The sequence below is a fragment of the Pseudonaja textilis genome, chromosome 16, assembly GCF_049901715.1.
Source record: "Pseudonaja textilis isolate UNSWEBS1 chromosome 16, rPseTex1.2, whole genome shotgun sequence".
Taxonomy (NCBI): Eukaryota; Metazoa; Chordata; class Lepidosauria; order Squamata; family Elapidae; genus Pseudonaja; species Pseudonaja textilis.
In genome coordinates, this window is record NC_142005.1 from 7,500,504 (window position 1) to 7,520,072 (window position 19,569).

Consider the following 19,569-nt stretch of genomic DNA (forward strand, 5'->3'; position numbering starts at 1 on the left):
TTTGTGGACTTCCAACTCCCAGAATTCCCCAGCCAGCAAATTGCACAACAACACTCACAATTTGTGGACTTCAACTCCCAGAATTCCCCAGCCAGCAAATTGCACAACAAAGCCCACAATTTGTGGACTTCAACTCCCAGAATTCCCCAGCCAGCAAATTGCATAACAACACTCACAATTTGTGGACTTCCAACTCCCAGAATTCCCCAGCCAGCAAATTGCACAACAACACTCACAATTTGTGGACTTCAACTCCCAGAATTCCCCAGCCAGCAAATTGCACAACAAAGCCCACAATTTGTGGACTTCAACTCCCAGAATTCCCCAGCCAGCAAATTGCATAACAACACTCACAATTTGTGGACTTCAACTCCCAGAATTCCCCAGCCAGCAAATTGCACAACAAAGCTCACAATTTGTGGACTTCAACTCCCAGAATTCCCCAGCCAGCAAATTGCACAACAAAGCCCACAATTTGTGGACTTCAACTCCCAGAATTCCCCAGCCAGCAAATTGCACAACAAAGCCCACAATTTGTGGACTTCAATTCCCAGAATTCCCCAGCCAGCAAATTGCACAACAAAGCTCACAATTTGTGGACTTCAACTCCCAGAATTCCCTAGTCTGCCATGCTGACTGGAGAATCCTGGGAGTTTAAATCCAGAAATCTTTAGAAGTTGTCAAGTTTTTTGGGGGGGGGAGGGGGGGCATGGTTTAAACAACGCCACGTGGCGCCCTGTGGATTGAAATTCAAATTGTGGGGAAAAAAAACCAAAATTATTTTCGTTCTACTTTGGACGTTTAGATTCATGGCTTTATTTTTTTGAAGGGATTCAACAGAATCTTAAGGCTGGAAGTCCAACCCCCCCGTCCAAAATCCTATCCAATCTCTTCTTAAAATCATCTTTCGTCTTTGCCCGTGTGTGTGTGTGTGTGTGTGCCATCCTTCCTAGAGGATGTTAGATTGGCACAAGAGTTAAATCTCTTGCTCGATGGGCATTTAAACCCTGCAAAATTCTCCAGGCTCATCCCTCTCTATCTTCCTCTTTGGCTTCCAAATTAAAATCTAAATTTTTAAACCATTTTTAGGGATCCTGATTTAGTGGACGGGTGTTCGAACTCATGTAGGGCATTTGGCTTTATTCTTAATTTTATATATATATATATATATATATATATTTAACGAGAAGAAGCAGAGGAAAGTTGCCAAGGTAAGTTGATACAGGTTTGAGTGCTAAAATGGAATTTTTTTCCTGCCTGCTCCCCATTAGCGACCAAGACCTATTTAAAATGGTTTAATTAAAACAACGCGCAGCCACCCCAGAAGGCTGATACACGGAATAAATAATTTTAAAAACCCAAATAAATATTTTTGCCATATTATAAGGTTATATTTTGTCATTCTAAAAATTTTTGGGGAAATCTTAATTTTTGTATATTCATTACTTTGTACGTTGCCCCAGAGCCCCACTTCTGAGTTGGATGAGCAGTTTAAAAAAAAATAGAAAGTAGAAATAAATATTAAATAGAAGAATAAATATGAAATATAAGCGGCGCTTGCAAGGTTTACCAAGTGGACTTATCAACTCTGCTTCTCACAGTTTATAAAATGATAAAGCAAAAGGGAACTTGATCAATCAAGAAAAGAAATTATAATAATCCGTCGGTTTGTTTCTGTTTTTTCTTTTGAAAAACGAAGGCTGAGAAACCCCTTTTTCACTGAACCAGGAAAGCAAAACCTCCACAGCCAGGAGCAGTCTAGCAGAATAAGGCTATTGCTTTTGAGTTGGCTGGCATGTTTTTTTTTTTTTTTGGTTAAAAAATGAATAAATCTGGGGCCTGGATTCATAGTTCTCCCCGACTGGCTTTAAAAACCATTAAAATCAAATTAACTTGATTATCGCAGGAGGAGAGCTTTCTAATGTGAAAATGCACCGCTACCCACCTTTTCCTGAATGGAGAGATGCTCGTAATTTGAGGGGGAGAAAATGGGATGAAAAGGAAAAGGGAAAAAAAAAAATGAGAAGCAGAGGGAAGGAAGAGAGAGAGAGAGAGAGAGAAAGAGAGGCCGATCTATCGCCATAGCAACAGATACTGCTCTCAGCATCGCTTTGATGTCTGAGCATCCAGGAAGGAAAAAAAGAAGAAGATGGCAAGAAAACAGCCTGGGTGTTTTTTGCACACACACACACCCCAAAAAGAAACACTATGGGGGAGGAAAAAAAGAGGGGAGAAGACCCCCACCCCTACTCAAAATCTCACCCCAAGTCGACATCCTCCTCGATTAAATAGCTGCCAAATATCAGAATTTCCTGTGCATTTCTGGTCCTCGTTCTTATGAGAAATGGACTTTTTTGCCCCCTCCCCCCCCCAGACTACCCAAAAAAAGGGGGGGGGGAGGAACTCAAAGGTGGGCTAAGGTAGGAATCGGTCCAACCCAGGGAGTGGAGTGAAGATTAGAGGGTGTGTGTGTGTGTGTGTCCAAATCCGTTTGTGGACTTCCTCAAAAGTTTGGCGTTGGATGCGTGCGTCCGGCCAGAGAAAGGGTGCTGGCTTTGTTCTCCAAGTCCTAACCGGTGTGTGTGTGTCTTGTGTTATTGTGTGTGTTGTCGAGCACAAGGAGGGAAGAGCGCTTCTCACCCCTCTGGAGTGGAAAAAAAAATAAAGGGGGAGAGAGAAACAGCCGTGGTGGATTTCCGGCTAGTACGGCTTCCGTCAGGCACCGGTGGGTCCATCTTGGTTTAGCGTTTCGGCCTCCAGGAAGAACGTTGGTTGGGTAGGTGGGTGTCTCGATTCATCCGGGAGGAACCAAAGGCGGGGCTTGGGGGGGGTAGCGGGAGGTCATTCAGAGGGTCCTGCCCCTTCTGTTGGCGTGGTTAGAAACTCACCAGGGTATAAACCATACTGGACGGACGAGAGGCAGGAAAGGAGGGAGAGAGAGAGAGAGAGAGAGAGAGAGAAAGGACTGTTATTATGGGATCCATCCTGAAGGGTCGAGACGGTCCTCGGTTTACGGCCACCATCCAGCTCAACATCTCTGCTGCTGAGCGAGACATTGGTTAAGGGAGGGGCGCCCCACTGTACGGCCTTTTCTTGCCCACTGTCAGTAAATGAATCACGGCGGTTAGATTTAGTAAGAAGGTTGTTAAGTGAATCTAATCTGGCTTCTCTCTTGGTTTATCTGGTCAGAAGGTCACAAAGGAGAAGGAGGGAGTTGCTTCCCTCTCTTTTCCTCCTTCCTTCTTTCCCTTCCTCTTCCCTTCTTCCTTCCTTTCTCCCTCTTTTCCTCCTTCCTTCTTTCCTCCCTTTTTCCTTTCTTCCTTCTCCTTTTCCTTCCTTTCTCCCTGTCTTGTCCTCTTTCTTTCCTCCCTCCCTTTTCCTTCCCTCCTTCCCCGTCCTTTTTCCTTTCTTCCTTCCCTCCCTTTTCCTTCCTTTCTCCCTCTCTTGTCCTTCCTTCTTTCCTCCCTCCCTTTTCCTTCCTTCCTCCTTCCCTCCCTTTTTTCCTCCCTCCCTCCCTTTTCCTCCCTTTCTTCCTTCCCTCCCTTTTCCTTCCTTCTTTCCTTCCTTCTGTCCGTCTGTCCATCCATCCATCCTTTCTGTTGTAAGTCAAGAATTATCTTCATTTGTGGCAGTGTTTCTGGATACTTTGGGATAAAATAAATGGGTAAAATTTAAGCAACTATGGAGAGACCTGTAAAAGTCAGGACTCACCTGTACAGGTAATAGAAGAAAGACAACAGATAAAAAGCCAGTTTGCACCATGATTCTTTCTGGCAATAATTTAAGATGTCAGCATTCATGATAGAGACGGCATCGTACATGACTTCTGAACCATCTGCCGGGCGGTGAAAATACCTGCAAGAAAGGAAAGCGGACAAAAATCGATAAAATAATAATAATAAGGGCTGGTAAAATGTCCAGTTTGACCAATGGTGATCTCAACTGGCTAATTTTTTACCTCAAAATGGCTGTGAACTCAAAATGGCCAGTTTTGACCACAAAACGACCAATTCTGACCACAGAAAGACTAATTTGTGACTTAGAATGACCAATTGTAACTTCAAAATGACCAGTTGGGCCTCAGAATGACCAATTACGATTTCAGAATGATTTAATGTAAGCTCAAAATGACCAATTTGGCCTCAGAATGACCAACTGTGACCTCAAAATTACCAATTTGGCACTAGAATGACCAACTGTGACCCCAAAATGACCAACTGTGACCCCCAAAATGACTAATTGTGACCTCAACATGACCAACTAGGACTTCCAACATGGCCAATTCTGAGGGTTCCACCTCAAAAGGAAACCAAAGAATTTGGGGGATTTGATCAAATCTCACCAAATCAACCCTCAGACAGAAGGATGAGAAAAAAAAAAATCCCTGTTGATTTTCAGGGACATTTTTGTAAATTTAGGATTTAATTGGATTCCTTCTATTTAATAATGCCCAGTTTCTCTTCCACAGCCCGGAATCTCACTCCCAAAAAATTTTTTTAGAAGGATATCCCAGCTGCTCTTTTTTTTAGAAGCAAAACGAGCTATTTTGATATATAGATAAATATATACGCATATTTACCCCACTAAGGTCTATTTTTTGCATACCGCAACAAATAAGGACATCGACATTGCCAATTGACGTCTAAACCACCAAATAACATCTGTTAAACAACATTTCCAACTTTTTTCTCACTTTCAATAAAGGCATGCAAATTTTTGGAATAGAAGCGTCTACAGGTAAGTCCTTGTTTTACAACAATTCATGAAGTGACTTGTTTGAAGTTACAATAATACTGAAAAAAGTGAATTACAATCCAGCCCTCTACTTAAGAGCATCAAAATTCAGGTGATTGGCAATTGGAACGTCTTCCTTCCCCCCTTCTTTTCTCTTTCTTCTTCCCTTCCTTCCTTCCCCTTCCTCTTCCTTCCTTCCTTTCCTTCCTTCCTTCCTTCCCCTTTACTTTCTCTTCTTTCCTTCCCCCTTCCTCTTCCTTTCCTTTCTTCCCCCTTCATTTCTCTTCCTTCTTTCCTTCCCCTTCCTCTTCCTTCCTTTCCTTCCTTTCTCTTTCTTCTTCTTTCCTTCTACCTTCCTTTTTTCTTCTTCCTTCCTTCCCCTTCCTTTCTCTTTCTTCTTTCCTTTCCCCTTCCTTCCTTTCTTCTTCCTTCCTTCCCCTTCCTCTTTCTTCTTTTTCTTCCCCTTCCTTTCTCCTTCCTTCCTTCCTTCCTTCCTTACCCCTCCTTTCTGTTGTTCCTTTCTTCCTTCTTTCCTTTCGTTTTCTGCCCCCATCCTTCCTCCAAGCAAGAGATTTGTCCTGAACAAAATGCAAATTTTGAAAGGAGATTTTGGATTAAATACCCCTCAACAAAAGGGGGATTGTTACTTTTAATGTGTAGCTCGAATGGGTTGAGTTTTCCTTCCTTAGGATACACAGGGGATCAGTTCTGTAGTCCAAATCACGAAAGAGTTTTTTTCCTATGGTTGCCACCTGACTTTGTCCTCCTAAGATTTGGCTGCCGATTCTTTTGACGGTTTCACAGCCCCTCTTTGAGACCCCTCCCCACCTGCCCTCCCAGCCTTAAGACGGAGCCCCTCAGAGGTCAGAAGCGCAAACGGAATGAAAGCAGAGAGAGGAAGAATTCGGATCTGCAAATGGGCTAGAAAGCCACTTCGCCCCAAACCAACCAAGGAGCAAGACGGGGTGGATTCGGAGCCATGATGGCTCATTTGATTTGGGGCATTGGGTCAGAAAAGAGGGAGTGAGGAAAAGAGGGAGCGAGGCAGAGGTAAATGGAGAAGGAAGGAAGGAAGGAAGGAAGGAAAGAAAACTGGAGAGAGGGAGGAAAAGAAGGGGAAGGAGGGAGGGAAGGAAGGAAGAAGGAAGAGAAATAGGAAGGTAGGTAGGAAGGATGGGAGCGGGAAGGAAGGGATGAAGGAAAGGAAAGGAAAAGAAAGAGGAAAGGAAGGAAGGAAGGAAGGGAGTCAGACTGTGATGGCAAATGAGATTCTGCCAAAACGTTGCTACAACTTTAAAAGCACAACTATAATGACGTGGGAAAATACCTGAACACAGCTGAATACCATATCTATCTATCTATCTATCTATCTATCTATCTATCTATCTATCTATCTATCTATCTAACTAACTAACTAACTAACTATCATCTATCTATCAATTGCAACTGCACCTGATGGCTGCCGGTGGGAGAGATAAGGTGTGGGTGGGGAGGGGGCTTCCCTCTTACCTCCACAGGTGGTAGAACAGGAGGGGGATGTTGAGGCCCAGAGTCACCCATTCAGCTGCACAGAGAAACATCAGGCAGAAAAGGCCATGGATGGAATATTCTGGAACCACGAGCTGTCGGAGACAGAAAAATTCAAATATTCCCACTCCCATCCCACTGGATTGCAAACAGATGAATTTTTACTGTGTGGTTCTATTCTTACGGTTTGCAACTCCTTCGACACACAAGCCATTATCCTCAGAAAAATCTCCCGGGGCACAATCGCCCAACAATACCGTTCCTTTCTCCTGCACGAAAAATCCTTCTTTTTATAAACGGATTTATTCGATGCTCCGTTTTTTTTCCACGATTCTAATCGGAGCAATCTTGACAGCCTTAGCGAAAGGGATACTTGCAGAGATGCCTCGTTCGACACCCCCCATAAAAGGATTAATTTCTCCCTCGTTTTATTTATTTAGGGCTCGCATAATTAGCGAGGCAACTTTTAATCTTGTTTTTAGAAAAACAAACTTGGGTAGGAAAGATGAGAGAGAGAGAGAGAGAGAAATGGAGAGAGAAAGAGAGAGAGATGGAGACAGAATGAGGGGGAGAGAGAAAGAGAAAGATGGAGAGAGAATGGGAGATAGATGAAGACAGAATGAGAGAGAGAGGGAGAGAGACAACGAGAGGGGGGAGAGAAAGAGAGGGAGATGGAGACAGAAAGAGAGAGAGAGATGGAGAGAGAATGAGAGTGTGATGGAGACAGAATGAGGGAGAATGAGTGAGCGAGAGAGAAAGAGATGATTGAGAGAGAGAGAGAGAGAGAGAGAGAGAGAGGGAGAGGGAGATGGAGAGAGAGACAGAGAGAGAAAATCAACCTCAGATTTTATACTTATTAATAGTCACTGGCTGACTAATGAATTCATGACGATTGCATGATCAGCCCAATGTTTTATTGTCAGGTGTCACAACATCTCTGCCATAAATCTAAGATTGGATAGGTTTGAAATGGGAATGGCGTCAAATATTTCCCGATCAGAAATTGCGATCTGAACTAGTTGACATTTGGTTTCTAAGCCCAATCTGCTTTTGCAAAAAGAAATGGTAAGGAAAGAAAAATGCAATACGACAAGGCCAAAATAATATTGCAATGTATAAAAGTGTGAAAAAAAGAAGGCAACGTAAGAATGCAATATAAGTCAATATAAGAATGTAGCATAAGATACAATATTGCAATAAAATAATGCAATATGTCCTAAGAATGCAGCATAATAATGTATTATGTATTATAATAATGCAATAAAAGGATGCAACGTAAGGCAATATAAGAATGGAACATAATATATTACAATGCAGGAGAACCTATATCATTTCAGACAAGTGACTGTCTAGTTTCTTCTTAAAAACCTCCAGTGATGGGGCACTTGTGATTTAAGAGTAAATCTTAAATATATTATAAGATATAAGAATGCAATATAAGAACACAGAATAATAATGTATTGTAATGCAATAAAATACTGCAATATAAGAGTGCAGTATAATGCAATAGAAGAATGCAGCATAATGTATAGAAGAATGCAATATAATACATAATGCAACATAATACAATATAAGAGTTCTGCGATGGTGATTATTCTGGCAGCCTTTCCAAGATAGAAGGGGTCAAATTAAAGGGTAAAATTTGGCTTTTGTTACCCCTAACAAAATTAATCCATTTGGTGCCCAAACTGAAAACTCTGAGCAAAACAACGCTGAGAATCTCTATAACCCCAATGCACGAGCCGCTTCCTTCCTTCGTTTCAGTTTAATTTAGACTGACGGGAACAAGCTGCAACAGATTGGAGAGGAAGAGGCTTCACTTTGTACCGTGTGTGCATGTGCACAAAGCCACACTTCCAGACAAGAATAACCCTTGGCGGTGGACGCCCCCCAAACACCCTGGGGGCTTAGAGCTCGTTTTAGCAAATCAGAGCTTTGTGAAGAACAAGGGAGTGAAGCCGCATCTGATGGATATTGTACTTGCTTTGGAGAGCGGGAGACGGAGGGAGGGAGAGAGAAGGAAGAACAAGATGGATGGATAGATGGCTGGAGAGAGAGAGAGAGACAGAGAGACAGAGAGAGATAAAGATAGGAGATGGGTGAATGGCTAGAACAGATGGACAGAAAAGATGGATGGAAGGAGAAAAGGGAGAAAAGCTAGGGATGGAGGAAACAGAAGTAGGTAGAAAATAGATGGATGATGGCTAGAGAGAAAATATAGATAGATATAGATGGGATAGATAAAGAGAGAGAGAGAGAGACAGAAAGTGGGGAAGAAAGGAAGGAAGGAAGGAGAAAAATCAGAGGAAGGGAGAAAACAAGAAGAAGATAAAAGATGGATGGATGATTGCTAGAGAGAAAATATTAGAAAGATGATAGGTAGGAAGGTAGGAAGGAAGGAAGGAAGGAAGGAAGGAAGGAAGGAAGGAAGGAAGGAAAAAACAAGTAGAAAATAAAAGAGGGATGGATGATGTCTAGAGAGAAAATATTAGAAAGATGATAGATAGATAGGTAGGTAGGTAGGTAGGTAGGTAGGTAGGTAGGCAGGCAGGCAGGCAGGCAGGCAGGCAGGAAGGAAGGAAGGAGAAAAGCCAAGGAAGGAAGAAACAAGTAGAAAATAAAAGAGGGATGGATGATGTCTAGAGAGAAAATATTAGAAAGATGATAGATAGATAGATAGATAGATAGATAGATAGATAGATAGATAGATAGATAGATAGATAGGTAGGCAGTAAGGAAGGAAGGAAGGAGAAAAGCCAGGGAGGGAGGAAACAGTAGAAGGTAAAAGATGGATGGATGATGGCTGCTAGAGAGAAAATATGAGAAAGATGGTAAGATATCTAGACATTCCCAATTCCTGCAGACCTTCTTCACATGTTTCATCCTCCAGTCCCCTAATCATCTTTGTTGCTCTTCACTACAATCTTTCTAGAGTCCCAATATATTTTTATATTGTGGCAACCAATTGGAAGGGACCTTGGAGGTCTTCTAGTCCAACCCCTGGCCCAGGCAGGAAACCCTCTACCATTCTGGACGAATGGCTGTCCAACCTCTTCTTAAAAACCTCCAGTGTTGGGCCACCCACCACTTCTAGTGGCAAGCTGTTCCGCTGGTGAATTGTTCCCACTGTCAGGAAATTCCTCCTTAGTTCTAAGTTGCTTCTCTCCTGGATTAGTTTCCACCTGTTGCTTCTTGTCCTGCCTTTGGGTGCTTTGGAGAATAAATTGACTCCCTCTTCTTTGGGGCAGCCCCTCAAATATCGGAACTCTGCTATCATGTCACTCTTAGTCCTTCTTTTCATTAAACTAGAGACACCCCCAATTCCTGCAAACGTTCTTCCTATTTTATCCTCCTGTAATCCTCTTTGCTGCTCTTTCCAGAGTCTCAACATCCTTTTTTTTTTAATATTGTGTAAACCAAAAACTGGCTGCCATATTCCACCCGTGGCTTTAACCAAAACTTTAGAAAGTGGCATTTAATCAGTTCCTCCAGTATTTATAAACATACCAAGAAATTGGTGTTTTGTATAAAGGAATCCTTGGGGGGCAGTGGGGGAGAGAAATAGGGAGGGAAAAACCATTTACAAAAGGGAGGATTTTTTTCTTTAATAATGATATGAGGATATATAAGTTTGGATTGATAATAAGAGATATTATATAAGGTAATTGTAATTGTGACTACGAAATGAATGCACAAAACTGATGAACCAACCGACTCACTGTTTGTATATAAATATGGATGAGAGCTGATGTTTTTATGTTTTGTCTGTTTGTTTGTTTGTTAAAAAAGCAATAAAATTGTTTTAAAAAAAATAAAAAAAATTTAAAAAATGAAAAAAAAAAGAGAAAGGAAAAAAAAAAGGGAGGATACTCACCTTTCTCAAAAGGCAACAGATGCGTTCCACATTTTTCAACCTTTCTCTCTGCGGGGGGAAAATATAAAATTTATGTTGAAATAGTCGCTTACGGCAGGGATGGCTACAATGGAGGGAAGAGACGGGTTGGGTGACTCCAATTGGGGGCTGCATAAAAGGTTTCTCCGGCTTTGCAAAACCACTGCCATATTGCCCACCCCCGAAAAATATTTATTTATTTTTAATTCTTGGCACGTTTTTCTCCGCGTGGAGAAAAGTTGGATCTCGGCGTCCCCAGGAACGGCCTATATATATATTAGCGCTTCCGAAGCCCATTTTACAGATGGGGAAGACTGAGCTAAGGATGGCAAGGTTTCTTGGTGGCGAATCCCAGACAGGGAGCTTATGGCGTCCAGATGGAGCTGAGAACTGAAGTTCCCAGATCTCACCACACAGCCAAGGATGGAGAACTGCAGAGTAACATTTGGCAGATCCAAATTTTCACTGTTCAGGAACGGAAAGTCATAAAGATTCGGCTGCTATCAATAGAAGAGGCTATTTATGGCTCACATTCGGCCTCGGAGCTCCCTGGAGCTTGCTGGCTTTCTTGGAGACGTTTCGTAACCCAGTTAGGTAACATCATCCGTGCTAGAAGGGAGTGGGGTTAATGGAGCGGAGGAGGAGGAAGAGGAGAGGGAAAAAAGGAGGAGGAAGAGGAGGAGGAGAAGAAGAAGAGGAGGAAGAAGAAGAGACTGTATGCTCCTTAGTGCTCTCTGAGCTCGGTGAGTTTCTTGCAGACATTTCACGACCCAACTAGGTAACATCATCAGTGCTAGTAGGGAATGGGGTTAATGGAGAGGAGGAGGAGGAAAAGGAGAAGGAGAAAAGGAGGAGAAGGAGAAGAAGAGGAGGAGGAAGAGGAGACTGTAGGCTCCTTAGTGCTCTCTGAGCTTGGTGGTTTTCTTGCAGACATTTCACGACCCAACTAGGTAACATCGTCAGTGCTAGAAGGCAAACTTACCTCAGTGCGCATGCCGTGAGCTTCTCAGCTGATTTTCGGCTGGTTTGAGGCGTTTTTCGACCTCCCAGAGGCTTGAAAAAAGCCTTTGCACGACAAATAATAGGCCCGTCTTGTCACTTCCGGTAATACCGGAAGTGACAAAACAGGCCTATTATTCGCCTGCAAAGCCTGCAGAGGCTTTTCTTTCAAGCCTCTGGGTGGCCGAAAAATGCCTCAAACCGCCCGAAAATCAGCTGTGAGGCGCAGTGCAAGTAAGGGGGCGGGGAGGGAGGCGGCGGGAGGCTGGCAGCATGAGGGATTCTGCACATGCACAGGGGGCCTGGGGGTGGGTGCGCATTGCCTTCTGGGTGCCGGCAGCGTGCACCCAATTTTTGGCCCAGGAACCCAAAAAGGTTAGCCACCACCGAGCTAGGTCTTACTTTCAGGGTAGGTCGTATTTTTGGGGAAATTTGTTAAAGCAAAGCCTTCAGGAGAACCATCTCCCTTCCGTACGTCTAACAGGCAAGAAATCCCCCTTTATTCCGAGTTCGAATCTCGGCGTCGTTTTGGGCCTTTGCGGGCAAAACGTTCCAGGGCTATTTTTGGTTTTGGATTTTATTTTATTTTTTTGGAAGATTTCGTGCAAAGATGAGGGAAAAAAGGAAGGGAGAGAGCCTTCATTTTTTTTTTTTCCACCTGCGCAGGTCCGTAGCTTGCAAGTGTGCCCTGATCCAGGGCATCTACCTCGTTTTGCGCCCGGCGGGATCGTCGAAGGGGGAAAAAAAATATTGAGGTCAGACGGCACTATTTATACCTTGAGGAAGAGGTGGTCCAGCTAAGAGACACCACTTCTTGGGGAAGTGCCAGCCACAATTTAGAGGCAATTTGCAAAGATCTGGGACTCCTGAACGTGTCCTTGGCTAATCTTGCAAGCCCCGGTGAGACGAAATGTTCTAGTTTGATCTCAAAGGGGCTTCCTTGCCGGCAGGAAACCGTTTACGCAGGCCTGCCTCGGATGAAGAGCTGGATTCTGAATTATTATTATTATTATTTTTTAAAGGGCGTTTTTGCCCCTTTCTCAAAAATTTGAGAGCCCTGTTGTATTGAAAAGCTTGCAACGAATATCTCGGGGGCTTTCCCCAAAGAAGACGGGGTCCAGTTATTCTCCAAAGCCCCAAAAGACAGGACGAGAAGCGACGGGTGGAAAGTCATCAAGGAGAGAAGCAAGCTGGAATTAACCGGAGGTGATTAAGAAGAGATTGGGCATCCGTTTGTCTCCTGCCTGAGCAGGGGGTTGGACTAGATGACCTACAAGGTCCCTTCCGACTCTGTTATTCTCTAAAGGCTGTGGGTTGCACACGTGTCCTCAACCCACAGAGAAATCAATGGACCTGCTCTGGGATAAACCTTACTGGAAAATTTTCTTTATTGAATTTAAGTTCTGGCCTCTGGTCTGCATCTCAACCCAGCCAAGCATTTTAAAGGCCAAATTCACGGAAAAAGGAACACCAAAAGTCTCCATTCCCCCCAAATCTTTCAGACTACAAGTTCCATGCTCCTCAGCTACACGACATCGTGGCTGATGAGACCCCCCAGTGATGGAGAAGGAAGGAAGGAATAGCAGAATAACAGAGAAAGGAAGGAAGGAAGGAAGGAAGGAAGGAAGGAAGGAAAGATGGATGGAAGGAAGGAAGGATGAAAGGAAGGAAGGATGGAAGGGAGGATGGAAGGGAGGAAGGATGGAAGGGAGGAAGGAAGGACGGAAAGAAGGAAGGATGGATGGAAGGAAAGAAGGAAAGATGGATGGAAGGAAGGAAGGAAGGATGAAAGGAAGGAAGGAAAGAAGGAAGGAAGGAAGGAAGGAAGGAAGGAAGGAAGGAAGGAAGGAAGGATGGAAGGGAGGAAGGAAGGATGGAAGGAAGAATGGAAAGAAGGAAGGATGGAAGGAAGGAAGGATGGAAGGAAGGAAGGATGGAAGGAAGGATGGAAGGAAGGAAGGAAGGATGGAAGGAAGGATGGAAAGAAGGAAGGATGGAAGGAAGGAAGGATGGAAGGATGGAAGGAAGGATGGAAGGAAGGAAGGAAGGATGGAAGGAAGGATGGAAAGAAGGAAGGATGGAAGGGAGGAAGGAAGGAAGGAAGGATGGAAGGAAGGAAAGAAGGTAAGATGGATGGAAGGAAGGAAGGACGGATGAAAGGAAGGAAGGAAGGAAGGGATGAAAGGAAGGATGGAAAGAAGGAAGGAAGAAAGGAGGACAGAATAACAGAGTTGCAAGGGACCTTAGAGGTCTTCTAGTCCAACCCCTTTCTCAAGCAGGACACCCCCTACCCATTCCAGACAAATGGCTGTCTTGTCTCTTCTTAAAAACCAGTAAAACCACTGCCATTTTTAACACCCTTCCTTTATCCTTTCTTGTTAGTCCGGCTTTTATACTTTTCCATCTTTGATTCTACCATGAAATCTAAATTATCATTTTTTTGCATTAGGAACCATTTCTTTTTCTTTTTTAAACTCGGTGTTAAGGCCGCCCGGGCCTTGCCGTCTGCGAGATGGGCGGCTGCATAAATTAGTTTAATCAATCACGAAATCGTTACCTCCAGCTCAAAGCATGCCCCCGTCTCACACACTCAAAACACACTCACACACACCCCCATTCTTAAACAGCAGGAGCTGTGCAAGTCTTCCAGCCCTCGACAATTTGCACATTTCCGCCTGACCCACGGTGCAGAACGATTACAAGCCCCGCTTTTGTAAACCATCGGAGCTTATGTTCATTTTCATTGAGGCGACGTTAAATTCGAATTTTTTTAAAAAAAATGCTGGTTTGCGCTCGCCCGTTTTGTGGAAAACCACGCTAAAGGCGTTTCTAACTCCAAAACACCTGGAATATTTTCTCGTAATTAAGAAAAGCGATGGTGCCAAATTGAACTAGTACTTTTATTTATTTATATATATATATATTTGCAACTTCCGCGTCGCAAGGAACACAAGATAATTTTCTTCTGCGTCTGACACCTTGTGCATTGCCAGTTCTGTCAAGGCTCCGACATGCACCCCTGTTCAAATCATAAGTCTCTAGCCATATCTCTTGGAGTGAAAAAAAAATATATATTTATTAGGAGTGACCATGCTGGCATTACCTGGGTGCAGCCGACTCTAAGACACATCATTCATTTCCCCCTTGACCCTGGATGTATATTCTCCAATGGGACACCTCCATAGCCCAGAGTCATCAATCATGCTCTCCAATTAGAATTTTGAGCAGCAGAAACTTCAGTCACCTAGTTACTATCCTTGAAAAACTATTTATGGAATGCACTTTCAATTTCCAAGCTGCCACACTGCTCCCCCACCCGCTTTTTCTGTTGGCAACTCCAAAACAACCATAGAAATATTTTATGAGTTGACATAGCCATTGATAAAACAAATCCCACATCAGAAAAAAAATACTCAGTTCCTTCCTTCTCCTTAATTGTTAAGTGTTAATCTATCCATTTCTGCACACTCTAATATATATATATTTAATTACATTTTCATCTGCAGGGATCTCTTCATTTTTCCACTGTTGTGCAAACACAATTCTAGCCGCTGTGAAGACATGTAAAATTAAATATGTATTCCTTTTATTGTAATTTTTTTTTCCCGGTAAGATACCCAACACAAAGAAATTGGCTGCCCTTGTTAAGTGAATCACCTTGCGGTGGTTAAATGAGTAAGACGGACATTAAGCGAGTCTGGCTTCATGCCACCGTCACAAATACAAATCCATCGCCAAGGGTCTGAATTTTTGACTGCGACGGTCGTAAGTGTGAAAAGGTCAACAGTGTGAAAAACAGCCCTAAGTCCCTTTTTTTCCGGCGCCGTTGTGACTTCGGCCGCTAAGCGTGCAATCATTGTAAGTCGGGGACGATCTGTAAATCTCAACGGAAATACAGCAGACTCGTGAATATAAGAGGTTGAGGTATTACAATGATTTATATCATGATATAAATTATATTTACATCATGATATAAGGATATATTTGTACAATGATATTGCCCCGCTCAGCGTATACTTGCAGGCCACCCAACCGAAGAGAGGAAAAAAATGGCACTTTTTGGGGTGGGGGCTGCGTACAGCAAATTAAAACAGAGTTGGAAGGGACCCTGTAAGGTCATCTAGTCCAACTCGCCCCCACCAGCACCCTCCCAGCCCAAGCAGGAGATTTTTGACTAGCGGGGGGGTGGGGGAAAGGAGAAGACAGACAAATGGAGACAGAGACACACAAACCTCAGACACCATATGATTAGACTTACTGCCCTGGCTGGATTGCCCTGGTCGATGGGATTCTTAAAATCTATGTGCAATTCGTCAAAGGCGATTATCTAAAATTAAAAAAAAAAAGGAAGGAAGAAAGAAAGAGACAGAGAGAGAGAGAGAGAGAGAGAAAGAGAGAGAGAAAAACAAATTCAGAAAATGTTCTTGCTCAAGGCAGCGGGGTGGGTGGGCAAAAAAGCACATAGGTCGGTCGAGCCATTGATAATCAGCAACTATCATTCCTGGAACTTTCCGTAAGGGGAAATAAAATCAGGGGTGCAGAATTGGCACCTGGAACCCGAGAGCCGCAGGACTCGCACCGCAGACAAGACGCGCCCGTGCCTCTGGTTTTAAGGCACAGCCTTAAAACCAGGAGAAGGTCATATTTCAGAATTCCGAAGTTAGCCCCGGAGTGGATCTTCCCCGGAGGTTGTGGAGCCCCAATTTCCATCAGCCCCTGCCAGTAGAGGGGATGGGTGTTGGGGTTTACAGCGACACCTGGAAATTTGGAGGTTCTTAGACTGATATCATCTCATGTACCAATAAAACAATGAATACACGGGTATGTCTGCCTGCTTGTCTGTCTCTCTCCATCCAGATGCGTCCATCTCTATATATCTATGTCTCCATCTCTTTCCCTCCCTCCTTCCCTCCATCTAATTTCTCTATCTCTATGTGTCTCTGTCTGTCTCTATATCTATCATCTCTCCCTCCCTCTCTCCATCTAGTTTTATCTCTCTATATGTATTCATACACCACACACACACAATCTCTCTCTCTCTCCTTCCCTTCATCCATCTAGTTTTTATCTTTATCTCTCTCTCTCTGTACCTATCTGTCTATCTATCTATCATCTCTCTCTCCCTCCCTCCCTACATTTAGTTTTCTTTGTCTCTCTCTCTGTGTGTGTGTGTGTGTGTGTGTGTGTATATACACACACACACACACACACACAAATCTCTCTCTCCCTCCTTCCCTTCATTGAGTTTTTATCTTTATCTCTCTCTATATATGTGTATCTGTATCTACTCTATATCTATCTATCTATCTATCTATCTATCTATCTATCTATCATCTATCTATCATCTATCTATCATCTATCTATCATCATCAATCTATCTATCATCTATCTATCAACTATCTATCATTATTTATCTATCATCTATCTATCATTATTATTATTATTATTATTATTATTATTATTATTATTATTATTATTATTATTATTATTATTATTATTATTATCTATCTATCTATCTATCTATCTATCTATCTCCCCCCATCTATCTAGTTGGGGCCAGAATTTCTGTAGCTAAGTAAGGCAGTTGTTAAATGAGTCCCATCCAATGTTACAACCTTTTTTTTGGTCTCGGTTGTTAAGCGAATCGCTGAAGCTGTTAACCACCTTACACGGTCGTTAAGCAAGCCCGACTTTCCCTCCCCTCCTCTCCCTGGCTGGGGGAGGTCACCATAGGTGATCACGTGATTCCCCCAGGAGGCTGCAACCGTCGTAAACACGTGCCAGTTGCCAAGCAAACCAATTTCGATCACACGACTGGCGAGAATGCTGTGACGGTCATAAACCCGAGGACCTGTCCTAAACTCCCATTTTGCGGTGCCGTTGCAACTCTGAATGGCTGTTAAGTCCAGGACAACCTGTATCAAACGTTGCTATAATCTAATTTTCTCCAATTCTCATGGGGTTTTTTTGGGGGAATGCCGGCAGAAAGCATTAGCTTCTACGATTATTTTATTTTTAACAAAACCGCAATAAGCTTTCTATTTAAAAAGATTATCGCTGGTCTCATTTATTTATTCCCTCTTGCTTATTCACTGTCGAAATGGGGGGAGGGAGAGAAAAAACCGCAGCGAAAAGGATTCGAAAAGTTCATAACGAATGAAATGTTGACGAGAAGCTAATTCAGGTTTTTTTTTATCCGTTGAATAATCAGCTTCCGGGCTCGATGTGCAACTTTGAGCATTTTCTCAAAAGGAAAAATTATCTTAAAAAAAAAAAAAAAGGGTTTATTATTCATTAAAATGATCTTTTTTGTGGGGGTTATTCCTTCTATCTTCTGGCTGCTTTTACCTATAACTCCGAGCCGAAGTATTTCCAAAAATTGCCATTTTAGCTCAAGGCTAAACTTCACATGTTGTGTGTAAAAATAAAAATTAATTTAAAAAAGCACAAGGATTCCTGCGTTGAATAAATCTACATTTAGGTAACTGATGGAACGCCGGATTTTCCTGACGTTTCAAAAAGAAATAGAAACAAACCCACCCTAAAAGGCATAACAGATTAACAGATGGTCAGAGCTGGAAGGGACCTTGTAGGTCATCTAGTCCAACCCCTCGCCCAAGCGGGAGACCCTACATCATTTCTGACAGATGGCAGTTCAGCCTCTTCCTGAAAGTCTCAAAACTATCTCATAAACTAATGCAAAAGAGAACAGACCTCCTTAAAAAGAGATGGGGGTCGCAATAATTCAATAGAACCTCCATGCTCAGGGATAGTCTACCTTTTCTAAACCAGCTTCTGGACAACAGAAACCTGAATAAGGGCTAGATTGGAGAGACAGTTGTCCCTCAAATAACCAGGCTGGATGTCCCCAAAAGCCTTCTAGATATTAGGCAGTCCTTGACTTACAACCGCAACATCGAGCCCAACTTTTCTGTCGTTACGTGAGACAGTTGTTAAGTGAGTTTTGACGATCTCCTGCTTGGCAGGGGGTGGGTTGGACTAGACGACCTATAAGGTCCCTTCCAACTCCGATTATGAGTTATCTGGCCTTTCTTCTCACCGTTGTTAAGTGAGCAGCCGTCGTTGTTCACTTAAGTGACACGGCCATTAAGTGAATCCGGCTTTCCCCGTCGACTTGGCTTGCCGGAAAAGGGGGATTAGGTGACCCCGGAAAGCCGTGACCATCGTAAATACGGAAATTGGGTGCTAAAAATTGAATTTTTGACTGGGGGAACCCTTTGCAACGGTCGTTATGTGTAAACTATGGTCCTAAGTTCCCCTTTTTTTCTCATCTTTGCTCTCATTCTCCTACAGGAGCCCCCATGTTGTGTGTATACACACACACACACACACACACCCCACACACAGAGGCACAATTGCACAGCCCCATCTGCCGTTCTCCGTTGTGTCATTTTTCTCCTCGCGGGAACACAACGGCCTGCAAAATCCTGCCAGCCAGCCGAGTGAGTCAAACAGGATCGCTTCTCTCCGGAGCAGGGGGGAAAAAAAAAAGAGAGATATTTGAATTTTCTTTCTTTTTTCCCTCCTCCCTTCCTTGAACTCGATGGGAGCCCAGCACGGCTGACAACCTTACCAGAACCACCCACATCTCTTTCCCTAGGTCCCTTGTCCTCTGCCGGCGGCGGAGAAGCTGAACTTTCGCTGCCTCCCAGCGTGACAAAATAATAATAATATTTTTTTGTTTAAAGAAAAAATTTCCTTTCGTTGGAAGGGATTTTGCCATTCCAGCCCATAATAGGAGCTTCCCTGCCCACGCAGCGTTTGCTTGCTGCTGTTAACGACGAGAGAGAGAGAGAGAGAGAGAAAGAGAGAGAGAATTTGCCAGGGGTGAGAAAAGGACAGTGGGAGACAGCTTGCAAGGGGAGGAAAGGGAGACCACTCAGCGATCTTTCCGTGCGGGCAAGACGAGGAGGAAAAGGGAGAGGAAGAGGGGTGTAAAACCGCCCGCTGTGGGAAGTCCAAGTTCTCAAGTTAAGGGTGGGTGGGGAGAAAAAAATCCAGAGCGGATGAAAGGAAGAACGGGGCAGAATGGGGAAGGGCGAGACTACGGAACTCCCCACCACTAGATGGGCGAGGTATTTTTGGGGCCGGTTTATTGAAAAGAACTGGGCAAACGTGTAAGAGAATCCAGACGATATTAGACGGGATCATTAAGCGGTGGAATGACATCCAGCGGTCGTGGGTTGCTCCAAAACGGGAGGTTTTGAAGAGGAAATTGGATAACTATTCGTCTGAAATGGTGTAGTAGGGACTCCTGCTTGAGCGGGGGGAGGGGGTCAGACTAGAAGGCCTCCAAGGCCCCTCCCAACTCTATTACGAGAAGGGGGTCAGACTAGAAGGCCTCCAAGGCCCTTCCCAACTCTAGTATGAGAAGGGGGGTCAGACTAGAAGGCCTC

At 43.6% G+C, this 19,569-nt stretch overlaps 1 protein-coding gene across 2 annotated transcripts in view; it reads right to left on the reverse strand.

The window, feature by feature from the left end:
* Positions 1-696: 696 nt before the first annotated feature.
* The window catches only part of CNIH2 (cornichon family AMPA receptor auxiliary protein 2), a 34,031-nt gene continuing 15,158 nt past the window's right edge, over positions 697-19,569 (reverse strand). Inside the window, exons 2-6 of one of the 2 annotated variants that reach the window (XM_087914081.1) lie at positions 15,411-15,479; positions 10,136-10,183; positions 6,244-6,356; positions 3,712-3,855; positions 697-2,904 (exon numbers count right to left, since the gene is read on the reverse strand). In XM_087914081.1, coding sequence (XP_087770207.1) covers positions 2,877-2,904; positions 3,712-3,855; positions 6,244-6,356; positions 10,136-10,183; positions 15,411-15,479 — 402 coding nt within the window. In that variant the 3' untranslated portion in view covers positions 697-2,876. The remainder of the gene's footprint in view (positions 2,905-3,711; positions 3,856-6,243; positions 6,357-10,135; positions 10,184-15,410; positions 15,480-19,569) is intronic. The other variant, XM_087914082.1, reaches the window with a different exon arrangement.